The 19354-nt window shown below is 45.3% G+C and overlaps 1 protein-coding gene across 3 annotated transcripts in view; it reads left to right on the forward strand.

Annotated features, from left to right (window-relative positions):
* Positions 1–18991, forward strand: part of TMEM260 (transmembrane protein 260) — a 51192-nt gene extending 32201 nt beyond the window's left edge. The window contains exons 6-16 of one of the 3 annotated variants that reach the window (XM_090034264.1): positions 113–292; positions 4873–4913; positions 5155–5238; positions 6344–6461; positions 6895–7067; positions 7665–7836; positions 9733–9881; positions 12419–12622; positions 14646–14699; positions 15273–15363; positions 17117–18991. In XM_090034264.1, the coding sequence (XP_089890390.1) occupies positions 113–292; positions 4873–4913; positions 5155–5238; positions 6344–6461; positions 6895–7067; positions 7665–7836; positions 9733–9881; positions 12419–12622; positions 14646–14699; positions 15273–15363; positions 17117–17389 (1539 nt within the window). In that variant the 3' untranslated portion in view covers positions 17390–18991. The remainder of the gene's footprint in view (positions 1–112; positions 293–4872; positions 4914–5154; positions 5239–6343; positions 6462–6894; positions 7068–7664; positions 7837–9732; positions 9882–12418; positions 12623–14645; positions 14700–15272; positions 15364–17116) is intronic. The other 2 variants (XM_090034265.1, XM_090034267.1) reach the window with 2 other exon arrangements.
* Positions 18992–19354: the final 363 nt, after the last annotated feature.

The raw sequence follows: 19354 nt of genomic DNA on the forward strand, positions 1-19354 counted from the left end.
AGATCAGCTCTACGTAAATATATTTGATGTTTTTCTTTATCTGTTCTTGAAGTTCCAGCGTGATTGAGCTGAAATAAACATTGTTATACAATCTGACACATTTTTGGTGCAGGAATTGTCGCTAGGCCATTTGCTGAAGTTGGGTTTCTGCTTCTTGGCTGGTTTGCTGCCTTATCTCTATCTGCCTGTTTCATCCTACCTCAGTCGTGCACGATGGACCTGGGGAGACCAGACGACTTTCAAAGGATTTTTAACCCACTTTCTCAGAGAAGAATATGGGACGTTCAATCTGGTAAATGGGGTCACTTTCTAAACTAATACTAGTAGTTTTGAAATAATATGAAAATGAACGCTGTGTATTCATTAAGGTCAACATCCAGCAGGGACAGTGACTGAAGAAGTTGCCTTTTTTACGTACTAATCAGTGAAGTACAAATGCAGCGGGCTATTGCACCGAGAAATGAAAAATAAGAGGTTACAAAGTACGCTTTTAAATTATCCTCCTCCGAAGTGAAAGTCTTGGGCTTTTCTTTTTTGATTGCAAGCTTTGGCAAAGCGGAAGTGTTGAAATGTGTCAAGCTGTTGTCTTTGTTCAGAAGATGTGCTTGTCATGTTGTTCTTGGTATAAATATTCACTCAAATTGAAAGAGTTTTCTGGTTGCTGACCTCTTTCCCAGTCTGAAACATTTTGACTCCTGAAAATGTAGAGGGTGGCTTGTACTCATCAGAGGTTCGGGGGCTGGCCACTCTGCTCCCATTTTGACCTGTAGCAGCACGAATTGAGCAGTTGTTTAGCTTCCCTGCCCTGCCTGCCTTCCTCCGTCAGAAAAAGAGAGAAGTAGGAAATGCCACCCAGAGGCAGGGCAGGGGGAAGCTCATGGCATAGCTGGGAAGTCTGGTGTTCTGGACCCACAACCGGCTGTGTAGAAGAGGCTGTGTAAGCACTAACTATATTGCAGAGTTTTGATGCCAGCACAGTCGCACCTATAGCCCTTCATTGCATCCCGAGCAAAGAGTTTGCTCATTCCTGTTTGAAGCAGTTGATTTCCCAAATCTCCTGAAGAGGTAGGAAGATAGAAGCAGCTTTGAGGCTATTTTCGAGCTGTTCCACTGGCAACCATCTTCGGAAAATCAGTCCTTTTTAGGACACCCTAAAGTGGAGGCACGTCAGTTACCTGATCACTTCTGAAAACCTTGGCCTGAGATGCCCTTGCTCCTCCCTTCCCTCTCTCCCATCCATGTTGATTTAAAAAGGTGAATGGGTAGGTCCATAACCATTGCGGTAAACTCTGTGGCCTGGCAATGACTCTACGTTGTTGACTTTGGGATTTACTCAAAATGTTATATTCCCTGATTCCCAGGAGGAAGGGCAGGAGCTTGCTAAGGTGAACACACCTGTAAGCCAAAGCTCTGTGTTCGGACTCCAGCAAAGCCAAAGGCTGGCCCCACCTGCACATAGAGAAGCTCTCTTTAAAACAGCAGCGTGTAGCCTGGATGTGGGAGTGAGAAATCCTTTCTTCAGCATGGTTATAGCTGGGCTTCACCCAGAAATAGGCCCAAGGGGCAAGATGCATCCCACCTACCATGCACTTGAAAGTGAGAAGCCCATGTTATGCTTGGACCCAGGGCGCCAGCTGCTCAGGATTTGAATCTCGCCAGAGGCAAGCAAAAAGTTAAGGAATGTGTTTGAGGTCAGGGTTTAACTACCTGCAGGAGAGACCATAGTCAGGCTGTCACCCAGGTCTCCAGCATAAACAGGAGCACGTACTGATCCAAGCAGATACGACAAGCGTAGCCATTGTCAGTGACCGAGTGGGAATCAAGAGGCTCTTTCCTTGCAGTATCAGTGCAGATGCTCCTGGGAGCTTGACTGTCTTGTACTTTGACCTCTATCAGATGACCCACATAAAAGGGGTACTGAGTATACAACTGGACAGGAGGGTTGTTGGACTCAGAAATATCTCAGCTGATATCCAGGGATTTAAGGCTATCCCCATAGACCCAGTATATACAGTCAACGGGTAAAAGGCAAGGCTCTTTTCCACGGCAAAGAGACCAAAGATTGCTTCCCTATGCCTTTGCATTTCTTCCAGTATTAGGAGGAGCATTTGAAGGCAGCACCTATCGTTTCTTTTTCTCACAAAATCATCCAGAAACTCTGTAGATGCCGGACACTGTGGAAATCACCGAGACCTCTGAAGCGCCTTCGCAGTCATTAGGCTGTCCTATACTTAGGAGAAGGGAGATCCCAGGAGATAACCTGCTCCTGTACTAGACTGTCTGTCACTGGTAGATGACATCTCTTTCCCTTTGTGTTTGCTCTTCTTAATGACATATTTTGTAATCATCCTCACGTTAGCAAGAAGAGTTTCTAGGATCTGCGCTCATGGAAGACATGACCCTGGAGGCTAATTTCATGAAGATGAATCCTCCAGAGAAATGTTTTACCTAAGTTTAACTTTTTTTCCCCCCCGTACCTTTTAGAGCATCTTACTAGCTTCCCTTATACAATAGTACTCAGTGTCCAAAGGAAAGTGCCTGGTGCATGCTAGAAGAAAAAGGACCTGCTACAGTTGATTTTATTACTAGAACTAGCCACTTCAGGAATGTGTTTTCATCCCCCCTAAATGCATAGGGCTGAAAATGTGCAACTCTTCCACAACTGTGTAGATCCAGCTCTGTGCCCTCAATGAATATTCATTTCTGTATAACTTTGTTCTCTAGAGAGGAGCTTCACTCACTCAGCACATTCCACTTCATTATTCTGAGCCACCCAAGAAGAAACCTGCGATACTACCGATTGATCATCCAGGAACATCTTTTATAGGTCATGAGAGGTTTGATTTCTTAGCCTTACCAGCAGCAGCCTTCAGCAGAAAGCTATTACAAGCAGAAGCACCAGAATAAACATTACTAATCATAAGGGAGAGGAGATTTTTTTCCCCCTGTTTGTGATTTATTTCTCCCACACTGTTTTTTTTGTTCTTGCTTCTCACTGTGGTGTGAATGTCTCTGATAGGGGCAGGATCTAGAAATGAGAATCTATTAAGTGGTAACTTTCCTTTGTGGAACTGATCTCTTCTTTACTGTGCTCCAGACTTAAATCCTCCTGACACCTCTACCACAGCCTCTTTCCTGATCCATGCATATGGTTAAAACAGCTAAATTAGAATATCCCCAGTAAAAATGAACTGTTCTTTGGTACTAGGACTCGCATGCCTCTATAGATGGCTTTGCATTCAGGTGGCTTGAGGACAGGAGGAGTGTGAACAAGTGTAAACTGCTACAGGACTTTCAGGAAGAGCAGGGCAGTCTAAATATCTCAGATTGGTCGGAAGCGTAAGTCCTAGCAAAGAAATCCAGACTTCTCAGTTTTGACTGATATTTTATTCTGTGAGCGACTCTGTGATGTGGGAACGCAACACCAGTCTGTCTCACACGCATCACCAGGGCAGTCTCCAGGCAAACGCTGGGTACCCATGCGTATTTGTCAGTGAATATTGTGTTAAACTGTATGGCATACTTGGAGTAGGGAGAGAAAAATGTGCTGTAGTATTTGAAATGAAGAGCGCCCTCATGCTGCTAGCAACATATTGCATGATGTTATAACTGGGTTTTAAAATGAAACATAGGTCAAGGAGTCAGCAAGGTTCTTGGTCCAAGTGCCAAAAACACCCATAACCTCTTTTTGTAAAATGTTGGCATGCCAGAGGCAGACAGGAGAGGAGTCGCAAGGGGCCTGATCCTTGTTGTGACAGCACAGCCCTGGCCCCTTTCCCACTGTCTGCTCCAAGGTGCATGCCAAGCAATACCTTTTTGTGTGCTCTGACACCTGTGCTGGAAATTGCCTATCCCTTACATAGGCTTTTGGGAAGTGATGCACGGTAAAATGTTGGCTATGGTTTTGTCTTTGACAAAAAAGTAACTTTGTTGCTGTCATGTGCGTTATAACTTATGATCTTGCATGTAGGCATGGGTGGATCTATGATTTTGAAAAGTGGGGGGGCAAATGGTGTGGCACATCATCACATGTAACAGAACACACATTTTTCTCCAGCTGAAGAGAAACTAGAAGCCCTACTAATATGATACAGAGCTAGCGCTATGTTATTCAGTTTAAGATCAAAGTCAAAAGCAAGCATAAGTATTGGAATATGCACTAATTTCCTTAATTGTATATAAAGTTAAAATAAAATAAAAACAACAAACTAGCCAAACCATAATCAAAGGATATTGTATTATTACTCCTGCAGTCATTATAGTTAAATTTGCATCGCTTACTCGGATTCATGCAACAAAATCTAGCCGTCTTGAGCATCTTGATAGTACCTCGAGTGCTTCACTGTTGATCCTTTCTACAGCTGAGATATTATTGCCACACCTGAGTTAATGTTTTTAGGCTGAGCTAAAAGAAGTCTTCAGGGCTGTGAAATAGGAGAGCGACATTACCAGCAATGGCTAACGGACAGCCAAATTGCAGAAGAAAGTATAGTTTGAATAGTGGAACATCCGTACCATTAAAAAAAGAGAGAGGGTCATTATCACTTGTGGAGTGGAGAGAGATTAAAAGGAATTGGGGAGATGATAATGAGCCACGGAGTCAGTGAATTCTCTTGGCGTTACATGAATGGAAATGTTGCTGCTCCTCCCAGGCAGTTGCCTTTGAAGTATGAGTGGAGCAAAAATCGAAGGGGGTGGAACCGCACCATTGCATCCTTTCCCCCTCTTCCCACCCCGGATCCTCCCCTGCCTGTAAGCACCAGCTGGGGCTCCTTTTTCCTGGGCACCGTGCCCCTGGAATAAAAAGACAAACAGCAAACAGGCTGCTTTTTAAGTGCAAAGTTGCCTGACTCTGTCTTTTTTTGCATTTAGGCCAAATCTGAGACGGGATCCAGTATGCAAGAAATGCTGCTGTGAGTACAAACTTGAGCTCCCGCCCATAGCTGTATGGTTCGGATGACCCCCCCCCCCCCCCCCCCCCCCGGTGCTGCTGGGGCTGTTCAGGTCACCTTCTGTGGGGGACCTCTGGGACGTATGCAGGCAGCCACATTGACGTGCAGGTCTGGGCCCATCTTTGGCCTTTGGATGAAATGTGTTTTGTTTTGTGCGTGCAAACCATGATTTGGGGATGAAACGTACTTCATTTCTCCACAGCTTTCAACTGACGCACATGAAGGCAGAGCTGTCCTGGACTGTCCAGGCTCTGGCAGTTGTTGCATGTGTATGTGCAGCAATGCAGTAAGTCAGAGCAAAATATGCTCCAATTTTTTTTATTTAGCAATGGACTGATGGCTTGAAGACGTGGCATAAAACCTTTTTAGTCACAGGGCACACTTTTCAGAAACGTGCAGTTGCTGTTTCTTAGGCCCCAGCCAGGCATTACCCTTGAGAGGTCATTGACCAATGAATTGAGTCTTAAAGAGTAACCTGACCACAAGGGTAGGGGATTAATGGAGATTAAATAAAACAAGAAACCTGCCACAAAGTTGTTGCACAAAATATCTGTAATTAGCTTTGTGGCTGGTTTCCATCACGTCTTAAATTGAATGTGTGGCCGGTGGGGTACACACTGACTGACAGTCAGATAGTTGTCTGCATGATCAGGCAGGACTGCACTGGGCAGCCCTGGTGTGGTCCCAATCCTGTCAAAGGTCAGCTGATCAGGAGTGCTCTGGGGCTTGAGTCCTAGGGTCCTGATCTCCTGATCATTAGCTGATTGAAGGTACTTCAAGCCTCGAACCAGAAGGCATTCCTGATCTGTTAATCATCAGCTGATTGTTGGTCGACTCCAGGGATCATATAGGACTCAAACCAGCCCATGGGACAATTGGCTGATTGTCCAGCACCTTGCCAGGACAGTCCAGTATAAAGTTCCCTGGCTTCCCCTACACTGGCAAGTATGGCACGACTGGGATCTGATCCCAAAATCACATGTCCTGCCGTGCATGTGTGGAATAGCAAGAGTCACAATTGTTGGGATCTAGATTAAATCCCATCACACCTTCAAACAAAGGTCTGTCAGCAGCCTTGGAGACCAAATGTACTTTTCTTTTCCTGCCAACCCAGCGAGTTTTCTAGGTGATAAACTTAAAGGGCTAGATTTAAGTCCACAGGTTACATGCACGAGTGGACTTGGGTGACTAAATCTGCTTAGATGGCTAATAAGTGGAACCGAATCTGCCCCTAAATGTTTTATGTGTAGTTCTGCAATCCTTACATTTGGCTGTACCCTATGAAAATACAAAACTTGGATCTTTCTCTCTCTGGTTTTTCAAGTTTAATACAATTTCTTTTTTGTCTCCTTTTAATCATGTTCAGCAGCGTGCTGTGTTGTTTCTTACAGGACTAAGCAGGAGAAGTCCTCGATGATATGGTTGTTTACTGGCATGCTCTGTATTTATTCGTTATTCTTTGCTTGGAGAGCCAATTTGGATATTAGAAAACCACTGTTTATGGGTGTGGTAAGTTTTATTTTAAAAATTGCTACAGTCCGATCCTGTTAAGACGGTGCCTCTTTCATCCTGGCTTTGGCCATTCTCGCCTCTCTCGATTCCATCTGAGGACACAGGTTTTAGACAGTGCATAGAGCCCAGAATTATAAATACGAAGCGCATTTCCTTATAAATACGTGCAGTAGGAGTGCAGTGGTGCCTTGAAATGCATGCTTTTAAAGTGAGGTGTGACTCGTATTTTAAAAAAAATATAAAAATCCGTGTTTCCTCATCCTTAATTCCTCATCCTTAATCTCTGTCTGCCCTTAAACTGTTAGCTCCTCAGAGCAGAGACCGTCCTGTCCTGAAAGTCTAGAAAGCACCGAGGGCCCTGCCATAAACAAATACATATTTATGATCTGCCTGCCAGTTAGATCCATTTTCTGTGTACATTGTTCCTTAGGTAGAACGTTTTTGGATGCAAAGCAATGCAGCCGTTGCCGTGCTAGCAGGGCTGGGGCTGGCCTCGCTTATCTCTATTGGAAATACAGCGCTTGAGAACAGCCGCGTGCTGCAGTGTGTGGAGTGGCTTTCTGCTACTGCTCTTGTTACTTGTCAAATTTATGCCAATTACAGGTAACAAATACACCAGAAATGCTTATTGATGTCACCTTGCAGGCTTGTTGTAGAAGGCAGGGAGGATTCTGTTTAACCCTCCCCATGCTTCTCAAATTGGCAAGCCTCTTATACATCCAAAAGGCCAGTAATTTGGGGACAGAGCTATGGGGGACTTGTGATGTGAGTGAGGAGGGTGTAGTAAGGGGGTGAAAGTCCTAGGAGCTGGATTTTAAGGTTGAAGGTTATATCCTGAGACGAACTTGGAGGCAGTATTGCCTTGGTCCTCATCTACAACACATCAGAGACTTTCTGAAGTGTGGGTGTCATTCCCCTGTCCCCTCCCCCTCCAATTTCAGTCTAGGGAAACACTTCCCTGTCTTGTGGCCCCAAGGCCTTTGAGCCCTTAACTGTAGCAGCCTGATTTCTTGGTCTGTCAAATGCAGAGAACAGCGTGTTCAATTTTGCATGGCATTTTGAGACGTGTGGCTGAAAAGAACTGTATGAGGACCAGATGCTAGTTTCATTTATGACTTCGTATCAGATCAAATGGTTTTGGTAATCTAAATGTGTTGCTAAAAGTCTAAGGAATTTCTGTTTTGATCTTTTCCTGTTTAGCCTTTGTGACCAAAGCCGCAACGAGGTAGTTGAAAAGTTTGCAAGAAACCTTCTGTCCTCCATGCCACCTGACGCAATAGTCTTGCTCAGAGGAGACTTGCCAGGGAACTCCCTCCGTTATGTTCACTACTGCGAGGGAATGCGGCCTGATGTGACACTAGTGGATCAAGAGGTAGGTAAGCAAATAACTGTAAGAGGCCATCAGTAGCTTTACAGTAGGAACATTCAGTTATTCCCTTATTTATCACTTAAATATTTTTCATTCTTCTGATGGGTGATACTATTTTTAACATTTCTTTTATAACGGTCTCCTGCAGTTCAGGGCTTAATTGAAAATTCAGGGACTGAAGAGCCTGGGCGTGACTCGGAAAATGTGTTCAAAGCCTCGAGGCTCTCTTGTTTTTTTTGAAAGGTTTTAGAGGGGAACCCACTGGGCATCAGCACCGGGTTTCACTTGTTTTTTATTACTGTTGGGCTCAGCTTAAAATGGAGCGTGTGCACCCACAAGATGGCATCACAGGCAGCTGGATTTCAGGGTTAAGGGTTATACCCCAACGTGAATCTGAAGATGTGAAAGAGAAGTGAAGAAAGAATGATACAGAGGATCTGTAAATCTGAAAAAAAGAAGAGTTCCCTCCTCACCCCTGTAAAATATGGAGAAAGCACTGGTATACTCTGTGCATGTGTCTGTGCAAGGAGTGAAGATACGTTTTCTGAAGAGAACGTGCTGGGCAGTGTGGGGGTATGGCAAGATGTCCGCTCTTAGTTCTGACTGTGCACTCTTGCCTAAGTTTCCTTATGGGCTGACCCTGTTTGTAGGGAATGACCTGGATGGGCTGGGTTGCTCTGACTGTTGTACCAATGCCTCTGAGTCTGACGCTGTGCTTAGTGAGACTTCCTGAGACAGCAAGCCTTCAAAGCATCCTCGGCAATTTCTACTCTTGCAGAAGGGCTCTGGGATGGGGACTTTAATTGCAGCCTTGCAATGTGCTGCAGAGGTCTGTTTGTTGTGCAAGACTGGTTCCTCCTTCCCTCTTCCCTTGTTCCAAGACCATCTTGACTGCAGTGAGATGTTACCTCTCTACATGCACCCTCCTCTTCTTGCTACCCTCCTCCCTCCCAATTTTTGGGGAGGAGCACTGCCTACAGGTCATCTTGCTTTTCCTGAAAGAAGAGGGAATGCCTAACCAGAAGCAACCCAGGGGCTGCCAGTGCAAGGAGGGGCATTGGCCAGTTGTCTGGCTTCCATCCCCTCTTAGCTGCATGCACAACAGAGATAAGAGGCAGGAAGGGCTGCCTGAACCCTGACTACAGGAGTATTGGGTAAAACTACTTAGATGAGGCAGAGCTCCAGAAGTTAGTGAATTGCATCTCCTATAGCTGCTCAGGAAAGGAAGAAGTCCAGGGATGGAAGGACACCTGGAAGATGCTAAAAGAAGGGACGTGCATCCCATCCATTTGCAAAAGGCTTGGAGGAAGCTGGTCACAAGCCTCCATGCCAGCCTCAAACTTGGACCAAAGTAATGGGGCCTGGCACTGTCTCCTAAGGATTTTTGCTATAGTGAAGCTCTTCCCCTGCTTTTGGTGTATTTTTGCAATACCTTGGATAGGGTTTTTCCTGTTATTAGTTGCAGTTTTTATATAAAACAGAACTGCTTTTCTGATTCCTCTTCTATTTATATTTGTGTTGTTTTGCACACCTGGTTTTGTTCACCCGGTAGACTTAAAAACAGGGAAGAATTATTAAATATGGAAAAGATCTCTTATTTCATTTTGTCACAAGTGAGTGAGGGCGTTGAAAGCATATTTAAAATAAAGCTGTATAGCAAACTTTTGCGATCCTATTGCAAAACTAAAGCACATTGCCTAGCATGCATCTAAACCTTGTGTGCCATTTCCAATCTATAGATACATCTGCATTTGTAGGGACTCTTTTCCTTAAATCCAGCCTAATTTTTAAAATCAGTGCAAATCTGCAGATTATGCCTTTTCTTTCTTTTGTGCATCGCAATATTTTGTTTTAAAGTTTTTAAACAGCTTGTTTTATTTATAATTTTTTTTATGGTAGATGATGACTTATGAGTGGTATCTGCCCAAGGTAGCTAAGCATTTACCTGGCATCTCCTTTCCTGGAAGCCGGTGGAATCCTGTGGAAGGAACATTACCTGATGGAACACGCACGTTTAATCTCCATCATTTTCTCAAAGTAAATAAACAGTAAGCATTTCTTTCATATGTAATAGCTTTCCTAAAATCTTTAAGCTTTTTTGTAAAAAATTGTTTGTGTAGCAGCTGGTACTGCATCCAAAAGACCAATTTTCTACACCGACTTCCTCGCCAGCGGTGAGATTATTTTTGCAATTAAATTGAATATCTATGCAGAAGTAACACCATCCAGATGCAAACGTTGTTTGGTACCCCCCCCCCCAGTGTAAGGAAAAGAAAACGTGATTCACAAAGAACAGCGACATGATGTTGGCGCAGTTCATTAAATAAAGAAATAAAACAAAGTTCCTATGTACTTGAAATTGTTGCAGGTGGAAAACTAACCATTGTAGTTTCCCCTTCATGAACACTGTGGCCACCTGATTAGCATAGAATGAATGTGTTTCAGGAATAATCATCGTACAAAAATAGCTTAGGAAGAGTGGAGAAAGGATTAGATACTCACATGAATAAGAATAGCATCTGCATTTAGATGAGCCAGGCTGAATGTCTTAGGGTTTTCAGGCATTGAGATGGTTGCCAAGAATGGTCAGGAAAAAATGTGCTTCTGGACCATGGCATGCTAGTACCCAACTGGCCAAGTGCACAGGAGAGCATTCTTGTTATGTTTCAAAATACCCAAAATTTAGCCATCCAGGAGGTGCTGTACAGGCTGGAACCATGGGGCATTTTTTGGTGTGCTCTGGGAGACGGGTGGGGGATGCTTTAATTAGAGTGGCTCTGAGAGCCGCTCCAATTGAAATACCTAGAGCATCATGTGAATCAGCGTCCTCCCACTGAAAAATGGTGGCGGGGATGCTTTAATTAAAGCTCATTGAACGAACTTTAGTTAAAGTGCCCCCACCGCCATTTTTCAGCAGATGAACACTAATACATGTGATGTTGGAGTCTGCTGAAGCAGAGCGGTAATTACCACACTTCAGCAGACTCGATTGATCGAGTCTGCTCTGGCGCATTGTAATTACAGCGTATCAGAGCAGACTCTCTGCATGTGTATAGGTGCCCATCAGCTCCAGCATCACTGTTGTGCAGATTAACCCAGAGAAATTGAAAATGAGATGGTCTTGTCAGCAAGCCCCATGGTAACTTTGGGCCTCCAGTGTATAGGTGATGGTGAAATACCCATGCGATTGTTGTCCCAGGTTGCACAGTGTAGCGCTGAGTGTACGACCACTGTCTCCTTGTTTGTGTTCAATGGCTGAAACAAGGAGATGTAGTGGCCTGGTCACAGGGCTGGGAACAAGGAACTCTTTGAGTTGCCATCCCAGCTCTGACAGCGGTTACATTTGTGATCGTGAGCACATTGTTTAACTGCTAACATATAATGAGAGCTCCTGTACTGCTCCTCCCTGTTAATGGATAGGCATACTGAGCCATTAATCTTAAATCTTCATTAAAGATTTTTGTCTGGTAGTACTCCTTTTTTTAAAATTTCAGTGTGTTTTAACATTGGTCTGCTGTTTTTGATGGGTTTGGCTCTGTTGGCAGAGGTTAGGGATTGCAGGGTGATAGGAGGGACTTGGGGGACCAGTGGGAATGGGAAGAGTGGACTCTGGGCCCACAACACTGGCAGCAAAATGGGGATAAGGTAGACTTTGCCTCTGCTTTGGCCTGGCCCCTTCTTCACAGTGTTTGCTGATGTTGAGTCAGTCTCCCTCCTTCTGTACCCAACAGTGAGAGTTGTGGGGGCGGACATGCTCCATATTGTTCCTGCATCGGCTCTACCTTTCCTCTGCAGAGAGGTAGTTAGTCGTGTTAGTGTGAAGGCAGGCAGAAGGCAGAGTAGAGATGCACCTTATTAAGCAGTTGAGATGGATATGGAGTGCAGACTTCCATGAACTCCCTTCCTCTACCTTTCCTCGTCAGCCTCTCCCACAGGTCAGGCAGAGAGCAGATGGGCTGAGCTACCCTCCGCAGCATATTGGGAGTCCATGCTTGCCCAGCTTTTCACCAGTGCCTTCCTGCCTGACCCCAGCGTACTGGGGCATACTGAATACCAGGAGGGAGTCAGGAGTCCTCCTTCTCCCCCAAGAAACTGGAAATCTCCCTCTTCCTTACCATAAAGCAGAGAATCAAAACACCACTTCCCCCCCATCACTTACACGGGTGAGCTTGTTTGAAGAACCTCACAGAAAGACCCCTTCTCCCACTTGATCAGGCAAGGGGACCCCATCACACATCCCCAAAGTCTGCTCAGGGAGTTGCTTGCCACTGCTGCTGCCATTAGAAACCTCTTCACAAGCTGCCTTTCACAGCTACTGCAGGTATGAACAGCTGCCAGGCAGGGGAGCCATTATCTCCTAAGACAAGTAACAGTTGTCATCCCTCTGTGTCATCCCCCTCCACCCCCCTTATTAGTTTCAAGTAACACATGTTCCTTGAACTCCATTTTCATTTCTTCCTCTTTAATTTTCTTCCTCTGGTCTTATCCAAAGAGGTATGGCACACGTGGTCATTCTCCTCCCCTAGTGTGACTGCCAGCGAAGGTCTGTCGCATGGCTAATGCTTGCTCTCTCTGACTACCATAGGAAGGAAGTGTTCGTCTGTATAGGGCTTCATGAGGGGGACTCGACCTGGAAAAAAAGCTATTCGCTTTGGCCGTGGGGAGTCTGTGACAAATTGGTTTCTACAAAAACTGTTTTTAACCCAGTAGAGTGGATTAATCTTACAAGGAGCATCTATAACTGGACTGAAGATTATGGAAGGTATGATGCCCAGCTGCTACCTGTCAGGTTTGTCTTCATTAGGTTCGTAAATCATGAAGAACTCCACTGGGAGTTTCCCCACCCCCCTTATTAATTGTTCTTCTGCCACCAGCATACCCGATGGAGGAGCTGTGTGTGCAGTGCGAATGCATGTAGCTGTTTGCTTCCGGAGAGCCAGGCTCAAAAAGTGCAGAGGTCATGAGTGCAAACTGGCTTAGCAAAGTCATCCTAGTCTTTCTCTACCATAGAATCAGTGCGGTTTGGCACTGCTCACTATCATCAATAGTGTTTCTACGTGAGGCTCGCACTTGGGGTCACAGGAATGATTAGGGCTAGTGAGCAGGGCTGTGTGAAATTTCGCTGGATGTTTCATTTTGAAGCTGTTCCTATGCGTTTTGAGCTCAAAACAGCAAATTCGAAATGAAACAAAAAGCTTTGAAATGGCTTAGAAATGAAATGAGGGTGCTTTGAAATGTTTCCAAGTTTTGAAGCCGGGCTTACTTGGCTTCAGCATTGGTCCCAGGTGGCAGCGGCAGGCTCCTCTCATCCAGTGTGCAGATCTGGGGGCCTGCACCCCTAGGAGGAGTCTGGCAAAGCCCCGCAGCCCTCCTGGGGGTGTGAGCCCCAGATCTGTGCACCAGATGACAGGAGGCTGCCACTGCGTCCTGGGGCCAGCAGCAGCAGCAATCTGCTGGGCGTGGTGTGCACCCAGCACCAGTCCCAGGCGACAGCGGCAACCTCCTTTCATCCCACACACAGATCCGGGGGCCCAAACCCCCAGCAGGAGTCGGTCACAGCCCTGCAGCCCTCCCAGGGATGCGGGTCCCCAGATCTGCACATCAGATGAGGTTGCCGCTGCCAGCAAGTGTCATGAGTTTTGCTTTGAACAGTTTGTGGTGCAGTTTCCCAGAAACCTCTGCAGGTGTCTCGTTGAAACTTGGCAGGCTTCATGCCCCCAGAAGGGGTACCTTCCCTGCAATTTTCATCTGAATCAGGGAAGAAATAACAAAGTTTTTGGTATTTTCATGATTCCCCATTCTAGCCTTTGGAAGAAACGTTGAAACAGCAAAACAGTTTCAATGAATTGAAACAGAACAGGGCTTTGTAACGCAACAAAATGATGGAATGAAACACTGTCCCTTCGAAGCAGCAAAACGGAAGTCAAAACGAAACGGTGCTGTTTCGCGCAGCCCTACTGGCAAGGTCTTTCCGACCTGGACATTTGTTGGCGCTTTAAGCCGGAGTTGAGGGGCACTGACAGAGCTGTGTAGAGATTCATACAAAGCAGTTTTTATAATTTTTCCAGATATTGCCATGAGCACTGAAGCTGTGATTCAGCAAAACATATTAGCATATGCACTAAGGCTACCCCTGTTCTGTGGACCACTAAAACACTTGCCCAAATGCCAGTGAGGTCCATGAGATTTAAGAAAGATGCTGTAGTCCCTTGCTCAATCACAGTGCACTTAAGTGGTCCCTTAAGTGCGTTGCTGAATCTCAAGCTGCCTTCTCCAGCCTTTAAACAACATAGTTGGATTTTTAAATATTTCCGTGGGCTTTTAAAAGGAGGTGTGATCCTACATCCAAAAAAAAGATATGAGCGCTACTTTTTTCAGAGCTGTGGTGCTAAAGTACAATTTGTACAATAGTTTGACCTCCTGGGGTTAAAGACCAGGGGCTTAGCTCTAAAACATGGTCTCTGTGCGCCCCCCCGCCGTTTACATGGGTCAAAGAGCATTAAGGCCAAATCAGTCAACTCCAGAAGGCCTATGAACAGAGCTCTGAAGGGTGCTTCTCTTCGGAGGAGACTCTGCTGTGAGACATGTAGAAAAGTAGAGAGAGAAAACAAGTTATGAAGGAGCAGATTCCTCCTGATTTCTTTGCTGCCTGTCCCCTGAAGTCCCTTAGTAGTTTCTTCTGTCCTGGTGGCTTATACCCTTTGCAGGTTGGATTAGATGGTTGTGCAGATGGCAAAATGGCTGTGTGACTACCAAGGGTGGATTCAGTACAGTAGATCAGACGACTTAATTTTATTTTTGTTCCCTTTTAGATTTGATCCGTCTTCATGGGAAGCTGTTGCTAATGAGGAGATGTGGCAAGCCAGGTGAGGTTCCTTCCTTTCCTCTGCAGCTTGCAGTTAGTGATGCCAAATTGCTGGCATGGAAATTCATGTCATGGTAGTCAGCATAATCATAGCGTATAGCTATGCAGAGCCGCATTTCTACTACTCTATTATTTTTCTGTACTTAAAACATTGAGTGAAAGCCATGGAGCTGGTATTTCCTGAGGAGCGCCTTGCACCAATCGAGTGGTGCCTTGAGTCTAAAAAAGTTGAGAACCACTGGGCTTGAGGAAGGCTTGCTGGCAAGGGCATTGCTCTGCGTCATCCGGACTGTCCCTAACATCAATGCAGTTCAATCTGAATAAATTCCCTTGATCAGATCCTGCAGAAATACACTATTTTTTCTTTCACTAGTAGAATTTGCTGGGAATGTGTTGAGGAAGGAGGAGGAAGGTTTGGCTACAGCGTAAGAAAGCAGTTCGATATAAAAAAGGTTCTGCGGTAACCATGGGCTTTCTGTAGTGTTAAAGAATTCTCTAAGACTCTGATGTGGCCTTGTTCTGGTTAAAAAAAATGTCTTATGCTAGTGATAATGAATTTTATATTGTGTTCCAGGATGAAGACAGCCTTCTTCATCTTTGACCTTGCAGAAGCAGCTAGTGTGTCTGCAGATATAAAGTCACAACTTTATACGTTTGCCTATGAAGTAAATGATTTTTGTTACCTTTTTTCCTTTTTATTTTTTGTAAATGTTGAGCTCTCTCTAGGGTTTTGACATCATAACAGTGCCCTTGGCACTTGCACATACCTTGCTAAGATAACTGCTGTATGTGTTTCTCCTTGTTCTTCCAGATTATATCCATGGCAATTATGAAAGGGGGCTGCTAAGGAGTTGTATTCATTCCCATCTCCCCCTTTTATTTGCTTCCCACAGCAATCAGAGTGATCTGCGTAGATAATCACTTGGTAAAGACAGGCAATTCCAGCCGCTGGCCAGTCAGTACCTTGTTCTCTAGAATTATGTTGTCTGTGCTTGGCTCCTAAACATGTGCTAGTAGAGCAGTCATCCTGAGGTTTGCTGCGTAGGCTTGTCTCCCATATCAGTGTGTAGCCACGCCAAGCCAAGCCAGCGGACCAGCAAATATAACTTTCTAAATTATTCTTTCCAGAAATGATTTGCGCTACACTTCTCTCTCTCGCTCTCGCAATCTGCAGTCTCTAATTCACATCTTTTTGGTAGCCAGGATCTGAAGGGTGGGTCTGTACTAATTTAGTGGCACTCCTGACAAGGGTCAGTAAGAAGCACAGCCCTGCTCCTGATCCCCACACAGCAAACCTACAAATGAAGCCAGCCCGAGGATGCCCTCAGCCACTGCTTTTGAGATCTCTGTCTCCAGCTTGCTTGAGAGCAGCAATGCTTCATTTCTGGGATGGGAGTAGATTTGGAGCCAGTAAGGTAATGAAGGGGGAGCAAGTGCAGCATGAACCCCAGGTATCAACTTAGGGAGCGCATACAAATAGCAGCCACAACCAGGAGCCCAGATGCTGCTGCTGCTGCTGCTGTTTCCCTGTGCACAACTGCTACATGGGGTGTAGAACTATTCAGCTATGCCTCTGGTTGGGTAACGCTGTTTGGCATGACTGAGGAGTGCCGTGGAAATAGCATAGACCCAGGGTAGACATACCACGAGTGGTAATTGTGCCACTGTATGTCATTCTGTGATAGAGAGAGAGAAATGTTCATAAACTAAAGGGAAGGCAGGGTAGACTTGCACCTTATGGACTAACTAAATCAAAGATGTAGAGCCTTTGCTCACCTTATAAATGATGAATCTGATGAAGCGAGCTTGGGCTCGTGAAAGCTTTTGCTATACATCCCTGATTTAGTTAGTCTATATAAGGTGCAAAATCTACCTTGCCTTCTGCTTGACTTCAAACTAACACTGCCTAACGCTGCTAACCACCTCTCCCTGCTCCTAAACTAGGTTAAGACAATTACTAGTTTCCTCCTTTTTACATGTTAGTGTTGCAGCCCCCACTTCAGCTGTGTTCTCAAGTATGCATGTGGTTAAATCCCCAGTGAAGTTGAACTGCTTTCCTGACCTTATGAACAATTGAGTAGATATCTTCCTTATAAGCTAAAGGTTAAATCTTTCATAACCTAACACTTCTCTCAGGATAATGTGTAAAGTTGTAGTCTGAGGGTATCTCCATCATCTGCAACTGTCATAAAAAAAGAATTAGTCAAATTTTAGTAGCTTGAGATACTTTTGCTACTTAGTGAAATTTCAACTCGCACTCTGTGCATGGCTCCATAAACCTTAGACCAAATTATAAGCAAAACAAGGTCCATTCTAGATTTTGGCCATCATAATAGTGTCCATCTTTTGTAAATGTGTGCTTTTGCAGTGCCATAAAAAAAACCCAAAGGAAACTGTTCTCCTCTTTCCTTTCTACAGCTCTACAAGGAAATTGTCAACTCGCATAAAAAGCATCCAGTCAATTGGCATAAAAACTATGCAATCGCTTGCGAAAGGATGTTGCGTCTGCATCAAACAGATGTTGACCCTGAAGAGTTGCTCTCTGAAACCGTGAAACATTTCCTCCTCTATACAGAGAAAACAGAGGATGATCCCCAGCGGGTGGACATTTTGCAGGCTGTAAAACACTTGAAGAAAGAGCTACATGGGCTGAGGAAAAGGAAAAAAGATGTGAAGCGCCAAGCTGGATAGAACCCATTTGACTCTCCAAGTCTGAAATGCTAGCACAGTTGAGATTGGGAGTTAAAAATGAAATCTGTTCTTAACAACATGATAACAGTTCTTTAAAAGACACGGAATTAGCAGCAGTGGGAATCAAGTGATTGTCTCAATCAGTGGTTCTCTCCTTTTTCAGTCGGGGCACCCCTCCACAGCTCTTTTGAATGTGGTGGCTTGCATGGTTGAGAACCACTGTTCGTATGGTCTTGGCTTACCTCAGTGGTTCTCAACTGTGCACCACTGCCCCGGGTAAAACTATCTTGCCTGTCTGGTATGCAGCCAGACTTGGAAAGTCTGGAGCACGTATACTCTTTCTTGCTTCAATAAGATTCTCTGATAACCCTAATGTAGACTGGAGAGCCGGCTCATGCTGCAGCCCTTCGCAGTCCAACTCTACACAGTGTCTTCTAGAAAGAGGCGCACAGGACGGGTGGAACTGTCCTACCTGTTTCTAGGAGGAGTGTGAGTAGGGCAGACCAAGTAGGGCTACTGCAGAAGCTGGACCTTCTTCCTGATTTAGGGTTAATGGCGAACACTAATGCAAGAGGAGCATGAGTATGCCACAGCCCTGTGTGCAAAGCAGCTTCATCTGGCCCCTACGGCAGTGCCTGCATCCCCTGAGTGGATTTCACAGCACCCCACTTGAGAACCACGGGTCTAGATAGAAGTGTAACATTGCCCATTTGTGGTTGCCAAATGTACAATTCTGGTGTCCAGAACTATTTTGTGTAAGGGGGAAAACGCATTATAAGAATAAATACTGTTGTTTAAAAAAAAAAACGTTGAGCATGAAATGAGAAAAGTTCAAGATCCTAAGGGAAGGAAGGAAGGAGAGCAGTAGAATAAAGATACTGGGCTTTAGAAAAGCAGACTTTGGCAAACTCAGGAATTAGTGGGCAGGATCCCCTGGGAGGTAAATCTGTGGGGAAAGCTGACTGACTGTACTTTTAAGGAGGCTCTTCAGAGAACAGGAACAAACTATCTTGATGAGACAAGAATGGGAAGTGCACCAGGAGAGCAACCTGGCTAAACGGCGATCTCTTTGAATCGAAACTGAAAAAGGAGTATTCCAAAAAATGGAAACTTGGTCCTAGTATTAAGGAAGAGTATAAGATCATTGCATGGGCATCCAGAGAGATGCATGGGCATGCAGAGAGAAAATTAGGAAGGGCAAGGCACAATTTGAGATCCAACTGGCAAGAGACATAAAAGGCAATAAAAAGAGATTCTACAAGTATGTCCAGAGTAAGAGGAAGACCAAAGAAATGGGTTCCTTATGGAGTGCAAAAGGCGATATACTGTTTTTGATTCTAAGATGAGGTTCCGCCTGTTTAACATGGGTGGGGACGGACCTCTTATCTTAAAATCCAGTATGAGGGCAGTGGGGTGGGGGGGCAGGTGGCTGCTGTAGCTCGGGCTCTGGCCTCTATCTGGGATTGGGACCATAGCCATAGCATGGCCCCAGCCTGGCCTCATAGCGGTGGAGCTCAACATGCACAGCTGCTATGGGGGATGGGCTGGGGTTATGCTCACTGCCCTGGGCTTCAATGGGAACAGAGCCTGCCAGCATGGAGCAAGAATAAGGGAGGGAGGAAGTGGGGAGCTGTGGCTGGAGGGGGAGAAGAGAGGGCCCAAAGCTCGGAGGGGGGGGGTCGGGTAGGGGCCCAGAAGTGGTAGGGAGTCAGGCACAAGCAGGGGGCTAGCAGCTTGACCTCCCCATACCACCTGCCCCCTAACTACTTGCCCCCCTGCAGCAGTGGGTGGGGATGAATTAAAAATGAACCTCCAATAATTAGATTCTATACATGGGAAATTATAACAAACTTAGATATTTTTCATATATAGAGCCAAATTATTGGGGGGGCGCATCTTAAATTCAGGGTTGCTTTAAATTCAAGTAAATGCAGTAGTTATGGATGATGCAGAGAAGACTAAAGT

This window comes from Crocodylus siamensis, chromosome 2, assembly GCF_052110815.1.
Source record: "Crocodylus siamensis isolate JL-2025a chromosome 2, ASM5211081v1, whole genome shotgun sequence".
Taxonomy (NCBI): Eukaryota; Metazoa; Chordata; order Crocodylia; family Crocodylidae; genus Crocodylus; species Crocodylus siamensis.